Source organism: Hylobates moloch, unplaced genomic scaffold, assembly GCF_009828535.3.
Source record: "Hylobates moloch isolate HMO894 unplaced genomic scaffold, HMol_V3 SCAFFOLD_8, whole genome shotgun sequence".
Lineage (NCBI taxonomy): Eukaryota > Metazoa > Chordata > Mammalia > Primates > Hylobatidae > Hylobates > Hylobates moloch.
This window is the reverse complement of record NW_026652283.1, coordinates 34,241,081-34,267,033: the sequence shown is the minus strand read 5'-3', so window position 1 is coordinate 34,267,033 and position 25,953 is coordinate 34,241,081. Positions and strand designations below refer to the sequence as shown.

Sequence of the window (25,953 nt, the reverse complement as noted above, 5' to 3'; positions counted from 1 at the left end):
ACTAGTGTGTACCTTATACTTTGTGGGGTGGGTCGATGTTCTCTTTTCTTTCCTGAACCTGAGCTGTCCTGCCCACCCTGCAGGGACTTGGCCCCTCTCATCCCTCATCCTCAGCTCAGCCTCCCTCCCAGCCCTGCTGCCCCCCTTGCCTTCTCTTCAGCTCCTGTTAGCTAAGCCCCTGCCATGCAGCAAACCCCGTTATGGGAACTGGAGATCAGAAATGAGCCAAACCCTCCACCTAGTCCAACCCTTCAGGAACTGGCAGTTAAGAGGGGGAAAGCAGAAACAGTCAGTAAAGTAGAAATACTTGAGAGCAGCATGACTGCTTCTGCAGAGCAGTGGGGCAGCAGGAGCCAGAGGAATGGCACCCCTCCTGGCCTGGGAACCAAGCGCGTGATGCTGGAGTTGGGTTTTGTTTGTTTGTTTTTCAGATGGAGTCTCACCCTGTCCCCCAGTCTGGAGTGCAATGGTGCAATCTCGGCTCACTGCAACCTCTGCCTCCCGGGTTCTAGCAATTCTCTTGCCTCAGCCTCCCGAGTAGCTGGGCTTACAGGCACCCGCCACCACATCTGGCTAATTTTTGTATTTTTAGTAGAGACAGGGTTTCACCATGTTGGTCAGGCTGGTCTCAAACTCCTGACCTCAGGTGATCCACCCGCCTCAGCCTCCTGAAATGCAGGGATTACAGGCATGAGCCACCGCGCCTGGATGGAGTTGGGGTTTTAAGGTTAAATTAGAAGTCAAGTAGTTTCACTATGAGAAGTGGGGAAGGGCATTCAGGCAAAGAGAGTGGGTAGAGAGAGCAGGGAGCACCCGCCTTTTAGTAACGCCGGGTTAAAGGGTGCGTATGAGGAAGTGAAGGCAGTGAGAGCAGCTGGTGGGAGCCAGATTGTGAAGGCCTTTGTGTGCCAGACCAGGCAGTTGGAATTTTGGCCTAAAAGGCTCACAGTAGTAGCTCTAGACCTCTTTTTAGTCACAAAGGCCTTTAAAAATCTATTGAAAATGGCAAGCCCTCTCTCCACAAAACTTTTTGTGCAATATGGGAATTCTTTGACCCTTTGAAGCCCATCTTGGACTCCAGCTTAAAAAGCCCTCCCATAGAGAGCCAATGAAAGGTTTTGAGGCCTGCGGTGATCAGAGTTTGCATTTTGTAAAGCAGCCCTCGGGGCAGCATTGTGAAGAATGAAATAGAAAGACAGAAGACAGGAAGACCAGTTAGGAGGCTAGGTAGGAATCCCGTGTCAGAGGTAAGGCCAGAACCTAGGAAGAGTCAGTTGGCATGAAGAGGACAGCGTGCGTTTAAAAGACACAAGTTAGCCAGGCGTGATGGCGTGCCCGTAGCCTCAGCTATTTGGAAGGTTGAGACAGGAGGATCACTTAGGCCCAGAAGTTAAAGCTTGCAGTGAGCCACAGTTGTGCCACCGCACTCCAGCCTGGTGATAGAGCGAGCCTCTATCTCTAAAAAATAAAAAAGAGACACTGAGGAAGTGTGATCCAGAGTGATTGGATAAGGGAGGAGATAGGATGGCCCCCAGGTTGGATAACCCTGTCAGATAACCAGATGGGAAGGAAAATGAGCGCACCGTGTGTTTGCAGGTGGAAGTATCAGGGGTACCTGGACCTCTGGATCTGGGGCCGAGAGAGTAGCCTGGGCTGCAAAGAGACACAGGAATTATCAGTGGGAGGATGAGGTTGAAACTTGTGGTTTAGTGGCAGTTATTTTGGGAAAAAAAATAAAAAGCCAGAGAGATATGGAAAGGAAAGGAAAACAAACCCACAGAGACTCAGATGGACTGACCAGAGAAGTGGAGGAAAATAACAAAGGAGTGAGAAACCAGGAGAGACGAGGGCTTCAGGAGAAAGGCAATGGCCCCCAGAGTCAGAGATGGTCACGCGAGGGAAGACAGAGAAATAGATGTGGGCTCTGGCAGCTGGGGTCATGTGACCTGAGAACAGCTGTTTCAGAGATGAGGAGATTCAGCAGCCAGGTGCCATGGGCTAAAAAGCCAGCAGGGATATGAGAAAATGGAGACTGCAGCCCCTTCTGGAGATCACTCAGGTGTGGCACCCGCCCCTTCACCCTGCCTGACCCCCTACCCTTGGCTAAGTGGCTTTGAACACTCAAGCTCTCTTCATTTTCCATGTCCAGCCTTAGGTATGTTCTGTAGGCCCAGTGTTCTTTTCCCAGACCAAGGCAACTGACCGTCAGCATCTGTCCCTCTGCAGGGCCCCCGGAATTATTTGATGCCTGGCTTTCCCAGTTCTGCTTGGAGGAGAAGAAGGGGGAGATCTCAGAGCTCCTTGTAGGCAGCCCCTCCATCCGGGCCCTCTACACCAAGATGGTGAGGACCCAACCTGCAGGGCCTCAGCCAGCTCCAGGCTTGAGGTGTCGGGAGGTGGGAGGGACATGTTCAGAGTCACTGCGGAGTCATCTGGCCCAGAGAGCACTGGGAGGCTCCATAGAGCCAGACCAGCCATGTCCTGAGCCAAGAACCCACATGAGAGAAGCTGGTTTGCCAGGCTTCTGGCAATTAGAGAATGGTGAGAAATGGAAGGGCCAGCAAAGCCTGATGGGAGTTCTTTTCTCCCTCCTTGGCCAACTCGACTAGGAAGGTGGGTCTGGCTGAAACTTTGGTGGGGGTGGAAGTACTCTGACTATCACTGCTAAGCCACTTACTGGGTCTGAAATCCAGACTGGCTGGGAATAGACTGATAAGGCTGGGGACACAGACCCCACACAAACACTCCCAAAGTCTCACCTCCATTTTCTCCTCCCTCCAGGTTCCAGCAGCTGTTTCCCATTCAGAATTCTGGCATCGGTATTTCTATAAAGTCCATCAGTTAGAGCAGGTATGCTGGTCTAGCATGGGGAGGTCCCCACTCAACCCTGGGGGAAGCAGGCTGGATTTATTGAGAGAAGAAAGGGATACAGGGTGCCAAGAGTTGTGGGATCAGGACCAGGGTCTAGGAAGAGGGTGCCCTGACTGCCTGTGGCCATCTGCTCCCCCACATTCAGGAGCAGGCCCGGAGGGACGCCCTGAAGCAGCGGGCGGAACAGAGCATCTCTGAAGAGCCCGGCTGGGAGGAGGAGGAAGGTAAGAGGCGTTGAGAGGTGAGGGGCAAGTGACACATCTGTGCGGGACACTGGGCTGGGCCATGCTCTGTGAAGCCTGGAGAGACTTGGTGCCCATCAGGGAAGAGTAGGGAACAAGCACATTGTATGTGTGAGGAGAGGCGGAGCTAACAAGGGGATATTGAACAAGGCTAGTGGAATTCCAATTTAGCTACAGGAATCATATGTGTCAGTTGGTATAGATTCCCCTGCCAGCCCATGAACCAGCTGCCGCTTAGTCACTGGGGAGCTTCTTGAAAATCCAGATTCCTTTCCCCACCTTCTAAAGAAGACTGTAAAGATGCGGCCAGACATGTATTTTAAACAAGCTCCCTGGCAATATTAATGCCCAGGCTGGTTTGGGAACCATTGAGTGAGGGAGGGAGCTGAGCATCTTCTACGTGTAGCTCAGCTTAGAACCACATGTTGAAGCTTTCTGGATGATATAATATTAACACATTTCTTAAGTGTTTACACCATATGTCCAGGCTGCCCTAAGAGCTCTACACAGAGTCCTTACCACAACCCCATTACCCCTCTTAAGGATAAAAGTAAGTTACGAGTAAGTTAAAAGTTAGGTGGCTTGCCCAATCATACACCTAGGACGTAGCAGAGCCCAACCTGAACCCAAAACTGACTCACTTCTGAGCCTTGGCTTTCTAATCCATAACAGCCCCTTGGACTGCATTGCTGGAAGCCCACCAGGCATTAGGCCCCAGGGCTAAGCAGGACTTTGACTAGCAGGGAGTGTCTGCAGAAGCGTTGTGATGGCGAAGGGGTGAGCTAAATGACACTATTGAGTCTTTTTTTTTTTTTTTTCGTTTTGAGACAGAGTCTCACTCTGTCATCCAGGCTGGAGTGCAGTGGCGCAATCTCTGCCCACTGCAACCACCGCCTCCTGGGTTCAAGTGATTCTCCTGCTTCAGCCTCCTGAGTAGCTGGGATTACAGGCACGTGCCACCACACCCAGCTAATATTTTTTGTATTTTTAGTAGAGATGGGGTTTCACCGTGTTGGCCAGGCTGGTCTCAAAAACTCCTGACCTCAGGTGATCCACCCGCCTCATCCTCCCAAAATGCTGGGATTACAGGCGTGAGCCACCATGCCCGGCTTGAGTCTTGATCAGAGTAAACTTTGGCAGGAACTTGAGAGCTCCAAGGTTGTCTTATGGCTGGCCGGGTTACATTTCCCTCTTGCCCCTGCCTTTCTCTCTCTACAGAGGAGCTCACGGGCATTTCACCCACATCTCCAAAAGAGGCAAAGGTTCCTGTGGCCAAAACTTCTACATTCCCTGAAGGAGGACCTGGCCCCCAGAGCCCCTGTGAAGAGAATCTGGTGACCTCAGTTGAGCCCCCAGCAGAGGTGACTCCATCAGAGAGCAGTGAGAGCATCTCCCTCGTGACACAGATCGCCAACCCGGCCACTGCACCTGAGGCACGAGTGCTGCCCAAGGACCTGTCCCAAAAGCTGCTAGAGGCATCTTTGGAGGAACAGGGCCTGGCTGTGGATGTGGGCGAGACTGGACCCCCACCCCCTATTCACTCCAAGCCCCTAACCCCTGCTGGCCACCCCAGCGGCCCAGAGCCCAGGCCTCCAGCCAGAGTAGAGACTCTGAGGGAGGAGGCGCCCACAGACTTACGGGTGTTTGAGCTGAACTCGGACAGTGGGAAGTCTACACCCTCTAACAATGGAAAGAAAGGTAGGTCTGGAGGTCCATGCCCAGAGGGTTGTGTGGGGTCAGGGCCACCTCCCAAGGCAGATTTGTCTCCTTGTCCCTTGTTAGGATACTACGAGCAGATTTTTTTCGTTTCTGATAATGATGACAGCTGCTATATATTGACTATTTGCTAACGTTTCATTAATTGTAAGTTGCACATAGTCTCTGAAATAAGAATGCATCTTTAATTGTTGGCATCTTAAGAGTCAACAAAACAAGTTTGATGCCAGATCCCATGCTAAATATGTTATATGGCACCTCATTTCTCAGTGTTATTGTCCTCATTTTACAAATGAAAAAAGTGAGGCCCAAAAATATTAAGTAACTTGCCCAAGTTCACATGGCCAGGAGGCCCAGATTCAGACCCAGGGCTGTCTGACTCCAAGCCCATGCCCTTAACTAGCACACTGTGCCAATTTCTATCTTTTTGGACAATTTAACCTTACCCTGGCTTGGGAATCCCAATGACATTGATGTTAAGGGTCTTCTTCCTGTGTAACCTTAGGAAAGTCATTCAGCTTCCCCAAGCCTTCATTATTATGAAATATATAAACAAAACTCGTACCTACAGTTTAAAGAAGAAATAATGAACACCCATGAACTTACAGTGACCCAGCTTGAGTAATGGAGCTTCAGTTTCTTATCTGTATAATGGAATTTTAGACTGGAGACTCTGAGTTTATGTCAAAGAGCAACCTCTGTAACTGCAGGAATTAAAGGGCAAGGATAGCCTTGGTGTCAGCCTTTTTGCCACATCCAAAACACCACTTCAGGGATGGCTGATTATCACTAAGAACCCCCCCGCCCCCAGTCCCCCCACCACCTGCACACTTCACGCACACATCCTCCTGTCTTTGCTAACACTCAGCACCAGCCACAGCCACAAAGCTTGCCCAGCCGGTAAGGCCTGGCCTGCAGGTGCAGTAAGGGACTGGTTTGCCACAGTGGATGGGAAATGGACCCCACCCCACCTCTAACCTATTCCCTGATGGAAACCATGGAGTTTCCAGTCTCCAACCCAGTGCCTCCCTTCTGACTCTGATGAGTGAGGTCATCCACTGGGCTCCTACCTGTTTTGTTTTTTGTTTGTTTATTTGTTTGTTTGTTTTTTTGAGGCAGAGTCTCACTCTCACCTAGGCTGGAGTGCAGTGGTGTGATCTCAGCTCACTGCAACCTCCACCTCCCGGGTTCGTGCCATTCTCCTGCCTCAGCCTCCCGAGTAGCTGGGACTATAGGCGCATGCTGCCACGCCTGGCTAATTTTTTGTATTTTTAGTAGAGACGGGGTTTCACTGTGTTAGCCAGGATGGTCTCGATCTCCTGACCTTGTGATATGCCTGCCTCGGCCTCCCAAAGTGCTGTGATTACAGGCGTGAGCCACCGTGCCCGGCCTGAGCTCCTACCTGTTCTTTATGAGACACTGAGTGGGAGAGGGGCAGAAGCCGCAGCCTTTGTGGGGAAGCATAAAGCAGGATGGGCCAGTCTGGTACTGGAGGAGTTCAGAGAAAAAAGGAATCTCTGGACATCTGCGGTGCTTCGCTGAGGAGACAAGCCTTGTATAGGAGAGTTGGCGAGTTCGGGGCGGGTGCAGGGGAGTGGTAGTCTAAGCTGAGGAGGCCTACAAAGACCAGCTGGCAAAGGGCATGGGGCATGTTTAAGGGGCGGTGACCTAAACCCACTCTTCTGTATTCTCTCCCAGGAGAAGGAGGTACAAGAAGGGTGAGTGGGTTGACTCAGAAATAGAACTTCAGAATGTAAAACCTTAAGCTGGATTCAGAAGGTTGGCCTTGGGGCCATAAAGCAGCAGAGCATGGATGCTAAGGGTGTGGGTTCTGGAGTTCAGACAGTTCTGGGTTCAAATCCCAACTTTGTTCATAAGTCATGTGACTTCAGAAAGATTACTAATCTTCTCTAAGCTTTTGTTTGCTCCTCCATAAACGGGATAATTGTTTCATGATAGATCCTCAATCAGAGCAGAATTCAAGTAGAGCCCTGCTTTGGGGAAATGATAATAGAGGTGACATTCTCTGAGCACTTCCTGTGTGTCTAGATCTGTGCTAAGCACTTGATGTGCATATTACTCAATCCTTACAAAAGCCCTGTGAGATCTGTGTACTTTCTCTCCTATTTCTAGAACCTGAGATCAGTGACCCACCCAGTAAATATTTCAGAGTGTGTGAAATAGTCCTGTAGGAGAGGGAAGAGTAGGTGATGGGCTTGACAGGTGTAATAGGGTTGCTGGGTGGATGGTCCCAGGGCCCACTGAGGTTGTGATTGTAGATTTTAAGTGAGACCATCAACCTGTTGTATTTTCGTTCAGCCACATTCAGTTGCTCAGGTGCAGGAACAGAGCAGATGGGGAGTTGGATCTAATTAGGTTCAAGTTTAGCCAGGTAAAATCAGTGGATGAAAAGAAGAAAGTCTGCTGGGCACAGTGGCTCACACCTATAATTGCAGTACTTAAGGGAGGCTGAGGCAGGTGGATCGCTTGAGCCCAGGAGTTTAAGACCAGCCCTGGCATTGTGGTGAAACCCCATCTCTACAGAAAATCCAAAAAATTAGCCAGATGTGGTGGCACGTGCCTGTAGTCCCAGCTACTTGGGAGGCTGAGGTGGGAGGATCACCTGAGTGGGGAGGTTGAGGCTGCAGTGAGTTGAGATCACTGCACTGCCCTCCAGCCTGGGTGACAGAGCTCAGACCCTGTCTCAAAAAAATAAAAAGGAGAGAAAAGAAAGTGTATGCAAGAAGCGATAAGAATGATGCCTCATGGAATCTGAGCTGAGTAAGGGAGAGAATGAGGGATAGTGAAACAGTTGGAAGGTTACAAATTATAGGTTTCATTTGGAATTGGGCTACAAAGGTGATCAGAAAAAATCAGTAGTGGTTGGAGACTGGACGGAATTGAAATTATAGGAGAGGTAAACATAAGCTCTTAACCACTCTGCTATGCTGCCTCTGCTGCCCTCGGGGCCTGTGAAAGGAGAGGCTGAGGATGTGCTACAGAAGACCCACAAGAAACAACTGTAGTCAGGTGGGAGGAAGCCAGAGTCTTGGACTAGGCTGGAACAGTGGGAACAGAGTAGAGGAAATAAATCTTAAAAGGAAGAATGGGGGCTTGGAGACAAAGTGACTCCTTTTTCCTATTGGGCCCACGTCCTAGGGTGACATAAGGCTTGGTCTCTGGGTATAGCAGAGTCTCTTGGGGTACCCTAGCCAAAGGGTTTTACTGGGTTCCAGGGTGATCCCTGTCATCGCAGAACTGCTTTCCACCTATGTTTTGTCACAGGATTCGTCTGTTCTGAGAGACTGGACTTCTTTCTGCAGAGGAGGGGAGGAGAGATTGGGGCAGGCCTGTGGCCTGGAAGGAGGCTGGAGGTTAAGACCTCACTTCATGACTGTGTGACCTAAGAGCAGTTTTGCCTCTATTTCTTAACTGGGGAAGCAGAGAGCTGATTAAACAGAATAAAATGAGCTGTGAGTGACAGCACTACAAAGTTAGCAATCACCTGAAAACTTCCATTTTCAAAACCAAACCAGTAGAACTCCATCCTGAAGTCTTGAATTGTAGCATAGGCCACCTCTCTGCCACATGCACATTGTAATGGAGATCTTAGTGCTCTCCTGTGTGACAGGACAGGACGGTGGAAGGAGGCAGATGGTAGGGAGAGCCCAGCTTCACAACTCCCTGCACCACCTGAAGCCTTCATTTCCTCATCTGTGTACTGGGACTATTAATACCCACCCAAGAGGTAGATGTGGAATATTCCAGAAATGTTAGTGGATACTCTGTTCTCTACCCTTGAAAGGGTCTGCCATAGCATTTAAGCCTGAAGAGACGGTTTCAAGTCCCTAGAGGGCAACCGGAGGTTAGGGAAAGCTGTCATGGCCACAACCAAAGCCCTGAAGTGAGGAAGCAGCCAAGAGTCCGGCTAACCCACAGGAAGCCTGTGGTGACAGCCAGATGAATGTTACCTAAGTGTCCTGAAGGAACAGAGAGATGTAGGTGCAGAGTCAGAAGAACTGGGTCTTGGCTGCCCTGACTTGCTGAGGTACCGTGTACAGAATGACTTAACTCTGAGACAAGGCCCTTAGAAGAAAGGCAGCAGCATTCATTACATAGCCATGTGTATATATGTAGTAGGCACTTTACATTCATACCTCTAATTCTAACACCGTTGTTTCTCAAACGGCAGGCCCAGGTCTACACAGAATCACACAGGTACCTGCTTATAATGCAGCCTTCCCAGCCACCAGCTAGCCCTGCTGAGTCTTAGTTGGGACTGGGGGTGGGCAGGGTAGGAGTCTGCATTTTAATACGCTTCTCCAGTGGTTCTTTGCAGAGGGTGCTTTTATCCATATTTTATAAATAGACTGAAGCCCACAATAATTTGCCCAAGACTACACAGTAAAGGAGTAGGTATTCAACCCAGGTCTGCCGGCCCCAGAGACCATGCTCTGGCTAGAAGAGAGGATGATGCAGGATACCATAGAAGGAACGTGGGAGCGGGGCTGAGGGGTAGGTCTCAGCACGGAGGCATCTGGTGAGGAGTAGGTCGGAGAAGAAAAAACGGAGATGTTTACTGGTCATGCCGTTGGAGGATCAGGGACACACTCTTTTTAAAGGTACTTTAAAAAAAAAAGACTACAGGCCGGGTGCGGTGGCTCACGCCCATAATCTCAGCACTTTGGGAGGTCGAAGCGGGCGGATCAACTAAGGTCAGGAGTTTGAGACCAGCCTGGCCAACATGGTGAAACCCCGTTTCTACTAAAAATACAAAAATTAGCCAGGCATGGTGGCGTGCACCTGTAATCTCAGCTACTAAGGAGGCTGAGGCAGGAGAATCACTTGAACCTGCGAGGCGGAGGTTGCAGTGAGCCAGGATCGCGCCACTGCACTCCAGCCTGGGCGACAGAGCGAGACTCCGTCTCAAATAATAAGTAAATAAGTAAAAATACAAAAAGTAGCTGGATGTGGTGGCAGGTGCCTGTAATCCCAGCTACTCAGGAGGCTGAGGCAAGAGAATCTCTTGAACCCAGGAGGCGGAGGTTGCAGTCAGCTGAGATTGTGCCACTGCACTCCAGCCTGGGTGACAGAGCGAGACTCTGTCTCAGAAAAAAAAAAAAAAAACTAGAGCAGAGTGAGGGTGATGATGGGTTGCTCTTTAAACTAGGATAGTCAGTGTAGGCCACATCTAGAAGGTACGATTTGAGCAGTGGCATGAAGGAGGTGAAAAGTTGGTCCTGTAGATATCTGAGGAGACGAGTTCCAGGTGCAGGGAACAGCCCATGAAAAGCCCTAAGTTGGGAATGCGCCTGGTGTGTTTCTGGAGGAACAAGATTAGTAATGGGCAGAATAGAGTGAGGAAGAAGAGGTCCACTGTTTGGGGGTTTGAGGGGAGGTTTTTTGTTTTCTTTAGAGACAGGGTTTTGCACTGTCCACAGGCTGGACTGCAGTGGCATGATCATAGCTCACTGCAGCCTTGAACTCCTGGGCTCAAGTGATTATCTCACCTCAGCCTCCTGAGTCGCTGGGACTCCTCAGGTGTGTCCTACCATGCCTGGCTAATTTTTAAATTTTTTTCTAGAGACAAGGTCTCAGTTCACTGTTGATTTCCTCTGGAAGATTTCTGTGACTCTCTTGGAGCCTCTGGGCCAAAGCGCTTCTCCATTGTTTAGTAACCTGCCTTTTCTGAGGTAATAGTTTAAGGCTGTTTGGCATGGATGTGAAGTCCTTCTCCAGCCTAACCTCTAACAGCCTACAGTGTTCCACCGTGTAACTCACCATTTACTTGTCTAATTCCCTGTCAGTGGACTTTGAGATTGTTTCTAGGTTTCCATCACTATGACAGCACTGCAGTGAACACTCTTTGCTAAATTTCTGACTGAATCCAAGATTTTTCCTTAGAATAGATTCTTAGAAGTGGGGACCAGGTGCGGTGGCTCACAACTATAATCCCAGCACCTTGGGAGGCCGAGGTGGCCAGATCATTGAGGTCAGGAGTTTGAAACCAGCCTGGCCAACATGGTGAAACCCCGTCTCTACTAAAAATACAAAAATTAGCCAGGTGTGGGGCTGGGAGCCTGTAGTCCCAGCTACTTGGGAGGCTGAGGCAGGAGAATCGCTTGAACCTGGGAAGCAGAGGTTGCAGTGGGCCAAGATCACACCGCTGCACTCCGGCCTGGGTGACAGAGCGAGACTCCATCTAAGAAAACAAAACAAAACAACAAAGTGGGATTGCTGCGCCAGAGTGAACACAGAATGTAAAGACTTGTGTATTTGTGAGACTCTTGTGAACCGTGCTATCTCCCCAGCTACACCCTCTTCAGGTGCCCCTTCCCTGCCTCCTCCTGCTTTTCACACTGTGGCTCATGGTTCTAGGCTCAAGCACGGACATCAGTGAGGACTGGGAGAAAGACTTTGACTTGGACATGACTGAAGAGGAGGTGCAGATGGCACTCTCCAAAGTGGATGCCTCCGGGGAGGTGAGTGGGCCTGGCGGGTCAGAGGGAAGCGAGCCTAATGGTCCTGGGTGTGAGCGCTCTCCCCAGCCAGCCCAGCTGTCCCCTCAGGAGGGTCCCTGCTCCTGTCTGAGGTGACAGGTTGTGGGAAAGGAGCTGGAGCTTCCTGCTCAGACCCACAACAGTGGTCATCAGCAGGCTGCACTTCCCCTCAGTTCCAGGGTGGATAGAGGGGAGAGTTCTTGACCTTAGCTGTGTATCAAAATTGCCTGAGAAACTGCTTAAGAAAACAGATGTCATGCTGAGTGCGGTAGCTCACACCTGTAATCCCAACACTTTGGGAGGCCAAGGTGGGAGGATTGCTTCAGACCAGGAGTTCAAGACCAGCCTGGCCAATATAGTGAGACCCCATTTCTATTTTTGCGAAAAAAAAAGAGAGAAAACAGACATCAAACCCTGCCTGACCTTCTGAGTTGTGGTCCCCAGGTATGAGGCTTGAGTATATACTTGGCCTTGGAGACAAAAGACCAGTGTGATCAAGGGCAAGTTACTTAACCTGAGCCCCTGGTTCCTCATCTAAAACATGGAACTGATCATTATAAGACCTGGCTTATAAGCTGTAATGAGGTGATCCATGTAGACACCTTAGGGCTATTGCCTGAGACATGGTGGCACTCAGGAGACATTAGTGATAAACCCCACAAAACCCATTCCAGTTATTAAACTCAAAGAGGCCTTAGTACTGTTATTCTTCACTACCTCTCAGAATCAAAAGTGGCTCATTTAATTGAGAGGTTGGAGCAGTCCAAAGCTCTCCCAGCTAATAAGTGACAGGATTGAGGCTGCAGCCCAGACATCTGATTCATGTCAGCGTTAGTTCCACTGTCACATAAGAACCACATGAGTCCTTCCATCGTGTAACTCATGAGCCTGTTAGAGGTGGACAGATGAGAGAGACATGTGAAGGGCCTCCTTTTTCATGATGGGAAACCGAAGCCTTGGTGGAGTATTTTACCTACTCAGGAGTATTTTGCACTTGTGACTACCTCACTATACCCAGGACAGAGAAGGCCTATAGTTCCCTGTCAGGCCACAGGGGCTTGCTGGCTTTTTGTGTCTTTGCAGCCCCCTTTAAAACCTGACGTGCAGTACACCTGAGCATTCTAGAACCTGCTATACCAGGGCTTAGCCAACAGCAGGCCAAGAGTAGGAACAAAGCAAGAAAAGGTTCCGTGGGGAGACTTGAGCTGGGAATTAGGGTGTTGGCGCCCCTAGTGAAGACCTAGTGGGCATCTGTAGGCCACTGCCACCCCTGCTTTTGACCACAGTGCCACTCAGGCAGTGGCCCCCATTCACCCAAAGACTAAGTAACTTGCCCTTGATTACACTGGTCTTTTGTGTCCAGGGCCAAGTATCTGCTCAGGCCTCCTAAGTTCTCTGCATCTCAGAGCCATGGCATTATCTGCTCAGCAGGAGGCAAGTTCTCCTTAACGGACTGAGGCTGACTTGGTTCCTGTAGGCAGCTATCACCTTGTGGTGTCTGGTGTTGATTGGGGGAAGTGTTTCCTTTAGGTCTGAAATAATCAGAGCAGCAGGCCCACCCCTCAGGCAGAGGGCAGCTCTGCCCCTCAGACACATTCCTTAAGACTAGAGGTTCACTCTCAGTGGGACCTCAGAGTATGGCCTAGGGTAGGGGATAGGAGGTGGCTCTGCTCAGCAAAGGGAGGTTAGGTCTGGGCCTGACTCAGGAGTAACTATGTGTTTGTGATCTCCATTGCCCCCTCCCATTTGCAGCTGGAAGATGTAGAGTGGGAGGACTGGGAGTGAGGGAGCCAGAGGGAGCAGCTCCCCAACCCATGGCATCTCTCGCCTCCCTCGCTCGTCTCAGCCCAGCCCTGGAAGACTGAGAATGTTCCCCCAAATCTCCTCTGCCAACCAGAGCTCTCGGCACAGATTCTGGTGGCTCCCTGCTGGCCCTCTGGGCCTCTGCTCACGCCTGGGAAGGGGCTCTCTAAATCCCGGCCAGGAACTCTGACTTGTGCCAACAATAGGATGACCCAAGGGAGAGGAAACCTATCCCCCTCACCAGAAGAGCCTGTGTTTTTCTGCTGAACACCCACTGTTCCTGAGGACTCCTGCTGGGAAGTCCCAAGGGATAGTTCTAGCCCCTCTGCCTGTGTAGACAGAAGCTAAACCACCAGTCTCTCGGAGGAAGCTGAGACAACATACTCTGTCCATACATCAGCAGCCAGGGAGGGCCATGCCACCTACCCTTGGCTAAATAGGGACAGCGAACACATTTTGGTTCCTATCCCAGTAGGTAAGAGGCACTTATCTCTGGGAAATTTGCCTCTCTTGGGAATCTCCCCCTCCCAGGCATTTTCCATTCCTGGAAAGGCTCCTTTGGGGTTCAGAATCCAGAGACCAAACCCTGACCCACCTCCTTCCTTTCCTCCAGCCCACGCTGGTCTGTCCCCATGCCTTCCCAGGGCTTCTTCATGTCAGATGCACCCAAGTCCTTAGCCCAGCTGTGCCACCTGCAGGAGTTCGCTCTTGCGTTTCTTCCCCTCCCCAAGAAGGGAGGGGGCCACTTCAGGCCCTTCTGTGTGTTGCCTGGCAGGATACCTTGTCCAACCAGCTACCCACCTCAACTCCCCTGTAGCTTAGGACACAAAACAGCTACCAGCGGTACAGAGCGGTGATCAAAGCCGAGTACTTACAACTCCGGTAAGCCTAGCTTCTCTGCCTCAGCCCTTCTGCTTCTGGAAGGGCTATCCTGGGGGTGAACTTGAAACTCTCATCAGGCTTCTGCAAAAGCTCTTCTTCCTGAAGACAGACCCAGCCTTTGTGCTCTCACCCTCCCCTCTGGTAAAGCTGCACCTCTGGGGGAATGAGGGGCTGCAGGAATTTCTGGAGAGCCTGGTGCTTCACGATGCTGCTCTGGTGATTCTTGTACCTAATCTGGTGTGCTCACCAATGAGTGAAAGGGATCGTGGGTCAGGGACACCGAGAGGGTGAGGTCACTTCCACTTCAAACCTTCAGTGAGGGGGTGGGATGGAGAGAATGCTGAATCTTTTTTTTGACGGGATGGGGTTTTTCTCTTTGTAATTATTTCTTTAGTTTAATTAACCTTTTGGTTGTTTGTGCAATATTATATATTTTAAATTATAATGCATCTCCCCAGAGTATTTTGTAGCTGGGAAAAGAAAAAAGGAAAAAAAGAAAAACAGATTCTAACAGCTGTTAGTTTTATAATTAAAAAAGAAAGAAAAAAGAACTTTGTCCTGAACCTTTTACAGACTTGCCGTTAACAGCATTAAAGTGATTCAACCGAAGCTGGAAGGTGTCTGGGGGTCTGTTTTCGTCCCCTTGGCAGCTGCACTGGGCCAGGGCAGGACTGGTTCCCACTTGGAGCCAGAGACAGGGTAGGGGGATAGCCTGGGTCCAGAGGACGTCCCTTGTCCTCATCCCAGATTCAGCTTTGCCTTTGGGATGAGAAAGGGTCAGGGCTCCCAGCAGGCCTCTCACTGGGACAAGGAGTCTGGAGGCCATCTCTGCACTCCCAGCGCCTCTGCTTTCCTTTGGAAAGGAAGTTGCAACCACAATGGCTTCAGTTGCTCTTGGTCATTTTTCTCCCGTCTTGCCCCTGTTTGTATATGATTCTTGGGTCTGTTTTAATTAACTTTAGTATGAAAATCACTTGTCAGGCCAAGCACGGTGGCTCACGCCTGTAATCCCAACATTTTGGGAGGCCAAGGTGGGTGGATCACTGAAGGTCAGGAGTTCCAGACCAGCCTGGCCAACATGGTGAAACCCCATCTCTACTAAAAATACATAAATAGCCAGGCGTGGTGGTAGGTGCCTGTAATCCCAGCTACTGGGGAGGCTGAGGCAGGAGAATCGCTTGAACCTGGGAAGCAGAGTTGCAGAGAGCTGGAATCGTGCCACTGCACTCCAGCCTGGGCGACAGAGCAAGACTCTTAAAAAAAAAAAGGAAGTCTGAATGAGGCCCTTTGATTCCATGAAGATCTCTAAAAGGAAAGAGTAGTAGTAAGGCTGGGGTAGATGTAGGTAAGTTTTAGGATAAGTAAACTTAAAGCGTAAAATATATATCACCATTTTAGAAGCGGGTTTTTGGGTTTGCTTTCTCCCCCTACTTTATTGGGGAGCACTTGCCATTGCTTTTATCGAGTGCTTGCTAGCCATGGATGCCAACTAACTTCTTCAATTGAAGGCCGGAGGGTCATGTCGGGTTCCAGGAGCCTCCTGAGCAGGTCCTGGCAATCGGCCGAGATGCTCAGATGAGTGGGGAAGGACACCCCCTTCTGCTGCTGCCACAGCATCTTAGGGATGTCTGTGTCGTCAAAAGGTAGGCTGGCACAGAGCATGACATACAGGACCACACCCATGCTCCAGACATCACCTTTCTTGCTATCGTGGGGAATACCCTGCAGCACCTCGGGGGCAGCATAGGCTGTACTGCCGCAGAAGGTCTGGCTCAGCTCCCGGCGTGACTTGGGCAACACCTTGGCAAAGCCAAAGTCAGTCAGCTTCAGGTTGAAGCCCTGCAACAAGGCGTTCTCGCACTTGAGGTCCCGGTGGGCCACACCACAGCCATGGCAGTAGCGGATGGCCTCAACCATCTGACGGAAGAGGGCCTTGGCCTGGCTTTCAGGCAGTGGCCCCCCATTCAGCACGCAGTCAAAGACATCCCCTCCCTCAGCCAGCTCCATCACCAGGTAGACTTTGCCGTCGGCAGACTCCAGCATCTCATACACCTGGATGATGTTCTTGTGGTCCAGGGTACGGACAATTTGGAGCTCCCGAGGCAGGAATCTCTGGATAAACTCTGAGGAAGTAAGGGGAGGAGAGATGGGCTGACAGATCAGAAAGGCTCACCTCCCCATGCCTGTCTCCTGCCTTCCAACTTCTGCCCACCTTGTCTGGGTCTTATTTCTTGGCTCCCTTAATGGTCTTAAATGTGTCTAGCTGCTTGGACTTTGCAAAGAATGTTCACTTCTGTTATTTTTGTTGTTAGTATATCATTCAAAAGAAGCACTCCCCACCAGCCTTGTGGACTGTTTTGAGCAGTCTGTGAGACTGGGTATCAGGTGCTTTAGGGACTTTTAGACAAAGCCACAGAATCACAAATTATAAGACCTGATTTGTCCACAGGGTGGTGAGCCAGCTCCTCCCGCCGCTGTCCCGACCCCACAATTCTTTCCGTGAGTCCTGTCTTCCTTTTTCCTATCTCCACAGGCCTCGGCACCAGCCCCTGTTCTCTACTAGCCCTGGCTGTGGCCTCTGCCAGTCTCTGTTTCCCTGCCGGAAAGGAAAGCCTGGCTCAGGTTTTGCCTCTGAGGATCCTTCACCTCATGCCACTTTCATCTTGCATTCTGGGGGCTGTAATGTTCCTGGACTCCCAGAACCCCTGTGTTCCCCGCTGACCCACTCCAGAGCTGCCATCGGGCTTGCTTGGTTCCAGGCTAGCGGGAGCAGGGAATGATCGAATGATCTTTCCAACAGGAGGAAGCACCCACCCACCTCAGCCAGCCCTCCCTCCTTCCCTCCAAAGGGGGCCCCGGCTTACCTTCTGGCCCTCCCATCTTGTCTATAACTTTAATTGCCACTTTTCTTTGGTGTTTTTTGGAAAATGCTTCTTTGACTTTTGAGTAGGTCCCTTCCCCAATGGTCTTGCCCAGCTGGTACCCATTGGAGAGCAGAAAGTCCTCCATGCTGTCTAGCGCTGCCTTCCTATCACCCTCTCAGCTCATGCTGCCTCTGCAAGGCAGCTCTACTCCACCATCGCCCTTGGCCTGCTCCTTTTCTCCCCAAGGACTTCATCCGCAGCCACCCCCAGCGTTAAAACATTTTCTGTCTGGACACAGCGGCGGGTGGTGGGGAGGGACAGGGCCAGACATTTTTAAACTCCGGTGCAATTGTGATGTAGATGCTGTGTGACCCTTGGCCAAAATGGGCAGTGCCCCTACCTGCCCTCACTACCACCACCAAACCGAGCCCGGATTAAGTCACCGCCGAGCCCGCCCCTGCGCCAGGCACTGAGTCGTAGCCCCGCCTGGGAGGGCGCTCCGCGGCGTCTGTGTGGGCCAGGAATGCCCGGCTCCTCGGCGTGGACGCCGCCTCGCGGCGGGTTGCCCTGGCCTGCTGCGCCCCCCTCGGGTGGCCCGGGTCTGCGCGACCCCGTCTCCAGGCGCCATGGCCAGAGCCCTCCAGTCCCCGGTTCTGGTCCGCGCTGAGTGCCAGGGGCGGCAGGGGGCACCGTTAGGGGTTCTCCACTGGGAGGAACGTGCTCTGTGAGGTCAGCGCGCCGCGGCCCAAGTCACAATGCTGCCCTCCTCGACGCCCGGGCCCGGGCACGCCGCAGAGACCTGCCCGGCTCCGCCTGGACCAGAGCGTTCTCCCGCGGCCAGGGCTCGGGCAGCTGCTTCTAGCCTGGGACCGGTCTCAGCCTCCGGGAGGTGAGCGACGGCCCAGGTGGCGGGCGCGAGGCGGCGGCGCACGGCGGCCCGGGAGAGGCCTGACCGCCACTCCCCGCGCAGAGCGCCCCGGGGCCTGGACATGAGCGCCCAGGAGCCCCCGCAGGGTCGGAGATTCCCCATTGAGGCCGGAGATTCCCGTGGCCTTGCCGCTGCCCCCGAGTCCCAGGACAGCCCGGAGGCGGTAGCGACGGAGCACAACCGCATCAGGTAAGCCCCGCGCCCCACGCCCCACTCTGGCCTTCCCGCGGCCCCGCCCTCCGTCCCACTTGGCGCCACCAGCAGTCATGTCCCCGCATCCACGTCCGGACCCCCGGGGACCCCAGGTGCACTCCCTGGATGCGCCCCACAGGATGGGCCAAGCCCCTGCCTCAGCGCCCCCTGTCGCGCCCCGCTTTCCCCAGGCCGCTTCGTCGCTGCCCTGGATGCCACTGCCTGACGCTGCCGCACGTGCCCATCGATGTCTACCGGGCCATGGGCGGGAGCCCCCGGGCCCGCGCCACGTGAGTGCGCCTGCTCCCTGCGGCTCCGCGGGAGCTGGGCGGGAACGAGGCCCCCTGCGGGCCACCACGCTGAGGTCGCATGCGCCGAGCACGAGACGATGCACATTTTAAAATAAAAGAATGATGCACATTTTAATAAAGCACAGCATAAACCGTTCTTTCCACTCTGGGCTGGCAATGTATGTCTATCCGTCGGGCCCACCGGCTGCTCTGCCCAGTCCAATAACACTTTCGCTTCCGCGGCCTCCTCGTTGGGACCCAGCCCTTCCGCCTTTCAACCTATGCCACTTCACTCCTCCCATATCTTGCTGGTCCTGACCCCTCCTGGGCAGCCTTTCCCTGTGGCCCTGCCCTGGTCCATCTCTCTAACCCTCTCGTGGTTCTCCGGTGAAATTCACATCACTGTGCTGGACCCTGGCAACCCACAGAAGCGGGGAACAGGAGGGAGAGGTGGACCAACAAGTAACATGGAATACAGCCAGTGGCCACCCACACCAGGCCCTTTATTTTATTTATTTATTTTTTATTTATTTATTTATTTATTTATTTATTTATTTATTTATTTATTTATTTATTTATTTATTTATTTATTTTATTTATGAGATGGAGTCTCGCTCTGTTTCCCAGGCTGGACTACAGTGGCACGATCTCTGTTCACTGCAACCTCCGCCTCCCAGGTTCAAACAATTCTGCCTCAGCCTCAGCTGGGACTACAGGCGCCCGACCAGGCCCATTTTAATCCTCTTGCGCGAGAAGTTCTGCGACAAAGTTCTGCGACTTGCTCTTTGCGGCCCTAGGCGCCTGGGGCCTTCCTTATTGGAAGGATTTGGAGCTGCCCCAGTCCATCCTGAGCCTTGGTTTCTCCCAGGACTGAAGGGATCATAAAAAGATTGGGGAGGCCGGGCACAGTGGCTCACGCCTGTAATCCCAGCACTTTGGGAGGCCGAGGCGGGCGGATCACGAGGTCAGGAGATCGAGACCATCCTGGCTAACACAGTGAAACTCCGTCTCTACTAAAATACAAAAAATTAGCCAGGCGAGGTGGCGGGCGCCTGTAGTCCCAGCTACTCGGGAGGTTGAGGCAGGAGAATGGCGTGAAGCCCGGGGGGGCGGAGCCTGCAGTGAGCCGAGATCGCGCCACTGCACTCCAGCCTGGGCGACAGCGAGACTCTGTCTCCAAAAAAAAAAAAAAGAAAAAAAAAAAGATTGAGGAAGAGGCCATTTGAAAAATGTTGGCTTGCCAGGCGCGGTGGCTCACGCCTGTAATCCCAGCACTTTGGGAGGCCGAGGCGTGTGGATCACAAGGTCAGGAGTTTGAGACCAGCTTGGCCAACATGGTGAAACCCCATCTCTACTAAAAATATAAAAATTAGCTGGGTGTGGTGGTACGCACCTGTAATCCCAGCCACTTGGGAGGCTGAGGCAGGAGAATCGCTTGAACCCAGGAGGCAGAGGTTGCAGTGAGCTGAGATCACGCCACTGCACTCCAGCCTGGGCAACAGAGCAAGACTCTATCCAAAAAAAGAAAGAAAGAAAGAAAGATGTTGGTTTAACTTCCTATTTTACAGATGAGTGAACTGAGCCTTTGAGACTTACTCAAGGTCCCCCAATGAGAGTCTAGCACACTCCTCGGCATCCTGAGACCACATGCCCTAAGATCTACCCTTGGAGGGGCCCATGACAGGAAGCCTGCCCGGAAGTGCTAGTATTTAAGCTAAACAACTATTTTCTACTTTCCAATTTTGCTTTAATGATCTCGTATATTCTACTTTCCAATTTTGTATGGGGGGAGTGTAACCTAAAGGTCAGGTTCAGTCTCCTGTCCCCTGAGATCTAAGGACAATTGATTCAACACCCTCCTCTAATCCTCATGGGGTAGAGAAGTCCAAGCTTTCCCTAGAGCACCTTAGAATTCCACGTCACCCAAAAGGGATACCCTTCTCAGTTTCCACATAAAATGCTCTCCCAGGCAGTCCCCATGTAGGAGGCTTACTAAAAGGGCCTATTTCCTCACTGGTTTAATTAAAAAAAAAAAGGCATCAGCTGGTCTCTTTGGACTCTGTCAGCCCCCAAATAGTGAATCCTTCTCATTCTTCCTTTTTTTTTTTCATCTCTCCCACTTCCTTTCTCCTCTCTTCTCAACCCTCCTTTCCTTAAAAAAAAAAAAAAAAAAAAAAAGGCCAGGCATGGTGGCTCAGGCCTGTAATCCCAGCACTTTGGGAGGCTGAGGCAGGAGGATCACTTGAGCCCAGCAGTTCAAGACCAGCCTGTAAACAGCAAGATCCCATCTCTAAAAACAAAACAAAACAACCAGGTATGGAGGCATGTGCCTGTAGTCCTAGCTACTGGGGAGCCCGAGGCAGGAGGATTGCTTGAGCCCAGGAGTTTGAGGCTGCAATGAGCCAAGGTCACACCGCTGCACTCCAGCCTGAGCAACAGAGTGAGATCCTGTCTCTAAAAAAAATTAGGCCGGGCACGGTGGTTCACGCCTATAATCCCAGCACTTTGGGAGGCCGAGGCAGGCGGATCATAAGGTCAGGAGTTCAAGACCATCCTGGCTAACATGGTGAAACCCCGTCTCTACTAAAAATACAAAAAAATTAGCCAGGCGTGGTGGCGGGCACCTGTAGTCTCACCTACTCGGGAGGCTGAGGCAGGAGAATGGTGTGAACCCGGGAGGTGGAGCTTGCAGTGAGCCGAGATCACACCACTGCACTCCAGCCTGGGCGACAGAGTGAGACTCCATCTCAAAAAAAAAAAAAAATTTAGAAACCAGTTACTGCCACGTCCCACGTACCTGATTTGTGAGGGATACAAAGATTCTAGACGCAGTCCTTGCCAGTGGGGCTAGTTAGCTCTAGAATGTCCATGAGCAAGGGGAAGGGCATTCCCTTTGGGGAGGAAGCATTGTGGGTAAAAGCCTGGAGGCAGGAAAGTGAAGGACAATTTCAAGAAACTCGGTTCATCAATTTTCATCAACACCTTCCTGGGCCATGCCTGGTACTGAGACCCCAGGCCTGAATCTCACATCATTTTCCCTTTCAGAGCATAGAATGCAGGGGATCCAGGAATGGGTTAACAAAAGAGAAGCTGGATCAAGGAGGCCTTTGCGTACCAGGTGAAGGAGTTTGAACTTTGTTCTGCAGGCAGGCAGAGTACGACAGGCTCCTACCTGGGTCACTTCACTCTCCTATTTCTCTTCTCTTCCATTCTGTTCTCTGTTTCTTCTTACTCCTTTCCGCTGGAAAAGCCACTGGCCGAAACTAGTGCTGAGTTCAAGTCCTGACTCTGCTGTTTTTCTAACTGTGCAGTCTTGAGCTAGTTACTTAGCCCCTCTGAGCCTCCATCTTCAAATCTGTAAAATGGGGCTAATTGACACCTGGTAGAGTTTCAGTAAGGACCTGTATGTATAGCACCATGCAGGAATCACTGCCACAGCTACCACTTGATAAGCAAGAGAGACTGCTACGGCTGCTGCTCCTACCTTTGGCTTCAAGGGGCAGCAGAGAGCCAGACAGCCAAAGACACTGTCCCCAGGGGTTGGGTGCTGTCCAGCCCTGAAGAGGGCTGAGGAAACCCTCTTGCCTGCCTCTGCCAACTTCCTAGCAGTTCTGTTCAGGAGCCTAAGAACTTGGTGGGGGGATTGGGGGCAGGGGAATTTCCAGGGGAATCCCCAGGTAGAAAAGACAGAGCTGCCTCCCTCACCCTAAAGGGTACCTCTGTCCCTGGACCCCAGTGCAGGACCCAATGCAGATCCCAGCCTTACTCTCTGGGCCTGAGGAATGGGGAGGGGCCAGGCAAAGGGGGATGCTCAAATCACTGCCTTCCCTGACTTCTTTCCCAGACACCTTATTAGCCAGCCCCTCCCTAAGGGACCCCCTTTTAGAAGGAGGGGGCGAAGTACAGATGGACCCCCCAGGTTACCATGGAGACAGCAGGGAAAGGGTTGCTGTATCACCATGGCAATAACTGACGTCAGCGCTACCCTTTCCCATCGCTTGATATGAGAGGGGGACAGCCACCCCAACCACAAGCAAATCCCCCACAAATCATCCTCCTCTTACTGAGGCAATCAACCAGGGGGGTCGCCAGACTTAATATAGCACAGGAGTTAAAAGCACACACTCTGATGTCAGTCAAGCCTTGGTTCAAATCCTCACTCCGCCTCATCCTAGCCATGCGAATTTGAGCAAGTTCCTTAACCCTTTGAAGTCTCATAGGTGCCATGGGAATAAATAAACTATGTGCCTCCAAGGATTACATGAGGATGACATAGGATCATGCAGCTAACAGGCGCGGGGTGTGCCTCGCCCGAAGTGCACATTGGCATTAGGGACGGTCAAGAATCCTACTCACCACCTTGGGACTTGTCAGGGGATGCGGACCTCCAGATAGACTCACACCCCCTAGAGGGCCCCCAGGACTTACAAGGACTGGGCCTCAGGGTTTGAGCGTCTCAGGATTTGGGGGTCTCAGAGCGGTCCCGGAAACAGTGGAATTTCCAGACTCCGAGGAAACCCCAGACGCCACTTTCCCTGAAACCTCATCACATCCGGACTCAGACCCAACTTCCCCTTCTCCTCCCCTCTGCCTTGTCCTAGGCCTTATTAGCAGCCTTCTACCTCTTAGGGGCCTCCATCTGCTCCTCTAAGAAAAAAGATGGGGTGCCCAGGCATGGTGGTTTATGCCTGTAATCCCAGCACTTTGGGAGGCTGAGGTGGGCAGACCTCTTGAGGCCAGGAGTTTGAGACCAGCCTGGGCAACGTGGCAAAACCCTGTCTCTACAAAAAAAAAAAAAAAAATAGCCAGGCATGGTAGCACATGCCTATAGTCCCAACTATTTGGGAGGCTGAGGCAGAAGGATCACTTGAGTTCAGGAGGTCGAGGTTGCCATGAGCCAAGATCATGCCGCTGCCCTCCAGGCTGGGCAACAAAGTGAGACTGTCTCAAAAATAAAAAAGAAAAAGAGAGAAAGAAAGGGAAAAAGAGAGAAAGAAAGAAAAGAGAGAGAAAGGAAGGAAGGAAGGAGAGAAAGAAAAAGGAAAGTAAGGAAGGGAGGAAGGGAGGAAAGGAGGGAAGGAAAAAGGAAAGGGAAAGGAAGGAAAGAAAGAAAAGAAAAAGGATGAGGCCAGTGCGGTGGCTCACACCTGTAATCCCAGCACTCTGGGAGGCTGAGGCGGGTGTATCTTTTGAACACAGGAGTTCAAGACCAGCCTGGAAAACATGGCGTCTCTACAAATTAAAAAATATTAGCCAGGTGTGGTAGCATGTGCTTGTAGTCCCAGCTACTCAGGAGGCTGAGCTAGGAGGCTCGCTTGAGCCTGGAAGGTCAAGGCTACAGTGAGCTGAGATCATGTCACTGCATGAATAAAAGAAAAAAAGACGGCCAGGCACAGTGGTTCATACCTGTAATCCCAGCACTTTGAGAGACCGAGGCAGGCAGATCACAAGGTCAGGAGTTCAAGACCAGCCTGACCAAAATGGTGAAGCCCCATCTCTACTAAAAATACAAAACTTAGCCAGGCATGGTGGCGTGTGCTTGTAATCCCAGCTACTCAGGAGGCTGAGGCAGGAGAATCACTTGTACCTGGGAGGTGGACGTTGCAGTGAGCTGAGATGGTGCCACTGCACTCCAGCCTGGGTGACAAAGCGAGACTCTGTCTCAAAAAAAAAAAAAAGAAAAAAGACAAAGGATGGATGAGGGACTGCAGGTATGGTCACCACGGGGATATGGGTGGTCCAGCTCCCACTGCCCTCTCCCACCCACCATTAGGGTAGGAAGACCAGAATCATTCTCATTCCCCCCTCTTCCCTGACTCCAGTACAGGCAACCACAGTTTAGGCTGCCCCAAATCCACTGCCACTGCCCTGAGTCAGGCCCCCCTTACTACTCACCCAATTATTCCGGCAGCTCCCTGCCAGGTCTCCCTCCTTCCTTCCTCGCTTGATTCCTCCAATCCAGAATTATTTTATAAAGACCACAAACGCAGCTGGGTCAGTTTCCTATTTAAACCTCATCAATGGCTTCTTCACATCACTTGTGCAGCCACACCGGACACCTTTCAAATCATCACAAAACATTCCTCCCACCTTAAGTACACCATCCTTCTGCATGGAATAGCTTCCCCTGACCCCCCAGATCGCCCTCAAAGACGGTTCCCCTGACCACCATCCTTAGGGCCTGCGTGGCCACTGTGTTGCCTTCAGCATCCGTATCGATTCCTGAGCTCAGCTTAATGCCTGTCTTCCCCATTACACGACAGGGGCCGGGGGCTGGACTGTCCTCCTCCTGACATCCCCAGGATCTAGAACAGGAGGGCTCAGGAATCCGCAGATTAGATAGTTTGTGAATGACTGCTTGCAATGTCCACAGAGGAGAGGCCTTGGTGCTGTGAGGAGAAGAAACAGCAGAGCGACCTGCCTGGCTGGGAGTTTGGAAATGGCTCTCATGAGGAACGGACGCTTGAACTGAAGGATGAGAAGCTGTTACCCAAAGACTGAGGAACGCCCCAACACTGGGGTTGGCACGGGCACGGGTTGCGTGAACCTGATGCTAAAGACATGGTGCAGGGAGGCATATTCCCATTTTGGAAAGACACACCCAGCTGCCCTATAGGAACAGACCAAATAGGGGATCGAGAGTGGCAGCAGGGAGACAGGTCAGGAGGCTGCTGCAGCCTCTCTGGTGAAAGGTGATGGGCCCTTGGCTCAAGCGTTGGTGGCAGAAATGGAGAGAAGCTATGGGATTTTAGGTACGTCCTGAAAGGACAGGTTTTCACAGCTGCTTGAGGATGAAAAGGGTGAGAGAAGCTGGGCGCGGTGGCTCACACCTGTAATCCCAGCACTGGGAGGCCGAGGAGGGAGGATCACGAGGTCAGGAGTTCAAGACCAGCCTGGCCAACATGGTGAAACCCCATCTCTACTAAAAATATAAAAATTAGCCAGGCATGGTGGTGCACGCCTATAGTCCCAGCTACTCGGGAAGCTGAGGCAGGAGAATCGCTTGAACCCGGGAGGCAGAGGTTGCAGGGAGCCGAGATTGCACCACTGCACTCCAGCCTGGGTGACAGAGCAAGACTCTGTCTCAAAAAAAAAAAAAAAAAAATGGCGAGAGAGGACAGAATCTAGAACCAAGTCCAGATTTCAGGTCCAGACAACTGGGAGATAGCTAAGCTGGGGGACATGGAGGGAGGGCAGGTATGCAGCCTGTTTCCTGAGAGGTGGGACATCCAGCAGGAGGGGACCAGGAGGCAGGTGTGGGGTTGGGGAGAGGGCTGGACTGAGAAAGAGACATGAGTTTCTGACATGGGCTGGACGCTGAAGGCATGGAAGCTGATGAGAGTCCCCAGGGACAGACTGTAGCAGGCCTGGGAACAACCATGATTAGGCAGTGAGCAAAGGATAAGAAATTTGCCATGTGGCAGCAACCCATAAGATAGCAAGAAAATCAAAAGTGCACAGTGTCCAGAAATACAAGGGCCTAAAAGTATCTGAAAGAGGAAGGAGTATTTGTGTCAAAGCTGGCCACTGCTAAGGGGTCAAGGCAGATAAAGACTTGTAAGCATCCCTTGGATTTAGCAACAAGGAGGTCAGCAGTGACCTTGGCAGGCTGTTCCTGTGGAATGGTGGGGGAGGAAGCCAGATTGCAGGGGCTGAGTAAGGAAG

General features: G+C 51.8%; 3 protein-coding genes across 7 annotated transcripts in view; 2 read left to right on the top strand and 1 right to left on the bottom strand.

Moving 5' to 3' along the window:
- Positions 1–14,623, top strand: part of BSDC1 (BSD domain containing 1) — a 28,230-nt gene extending 13,607 nt beyond the window's left edge. For 3 of the 5 annotated variants that reach the window (XM_058443273.1, XM_058443271.1, XM_032160086.2), the window contains exons 6-10: positions 2,227–2,342; positions 2,782–2,850; positions 3,017–3,095; positions 4,332–4,811; positions 11,208–13,073. In XM_058443273.1, coding sequence (XP_058299256.1) covers positions 2,227–2,342; positions 2,782–2,850; positions 3,017–3,095; positions 4,332–4,811; positions 11,208–11,425 — 962 coding nt within the window. In that variant the 3' untranslated portion in view covers positions 11,426–13,073. The other 2 variants (XM_032160087.2, XM_058443272.1) reach the window with 1 other exon arrangement.
- A 796-nt stretch (positions 14,624–15,419) lies between these two features.
- On the bottom strand, positions 15,420–17,036 carry TSSK3 (testis specific serine kinase 3). Its single transcript, XM_058443279.1, has 2 exons — positions 16,879–17,036; positions 15,420–16,137 (listed from the first exon to the last, which is right to left on the bottom strand). The coding sequence occupies exons 1-2, from the start codon at positions 17,021–17,023 to the stop codon at positions 15,473–15,475; spliced, it is 810 nt and encodes a 269-aa protein (XP_058299262.1). The 5' UTR covers positions 17,024–17,036; the 3' UTR covers positions 15,420–15,472.
- A 459-nt stretch (positions 17,037–17,495) lies between these two features.
- Positions 17,496–18,445, top strand: FAM229A (family with sequence similarity 229 member A). Its single transcript, XM_032160085.3, has 3 exons — positions 17,496–17,767; positions 17,849–17,995; positions 18,190–18,445. The coding sequence occupies exons 1-3, from the start codon at positions 17,634–17,636 to the stop codon at positions 18,290–18,292; spliced, it is 384 nt and encodes a 127-aa protein (XP_032015976.1). The 5' UTR covers positions 17,496–17,633; the 3' UTR covers positions 18,293–18,445.
- Positions 18,446–25,953: the final 7,508 nt, after the last annotated feature.

Coding starts and splice junctions, on each gene's coding strand:
- TSSK3 (XM_058443279.1), bottom strand. CDS start 17,023: ATGGAGGACTTTCTGCTCTCCAATGGGTACCAGCTGGGCAAGACCATT. Junction 16,138..16,878: donor CAAGATGGGAGGGCCAGAAG/GTAAGCCGGGGC, acceptor TTACTTCCTCAG/AGTTTATCCAGAGATTCCTG.
- FAM229A (XM_032160085.3), top strand. CDS start 17,634: ATGCTGCCCTCCTCGACGCCCGGGCCCGGGCACGCCGCAGAGACCTGC. Junction 17,768..17,848: donor CCGGTCTCAGCCTCCGGGAG/GTGAGCGACGGC, acceptor CTCCCCGCGCAG/AGCGCCCCGGGGCCTGGACA. Junction 17,996..18,189: donor ACGGAGCACAACCGCATCAG/GTAAGCCCCGCG, acceptor CGCTTTCCCCAG/GCCGCTTCGTCGCTGCCCTG.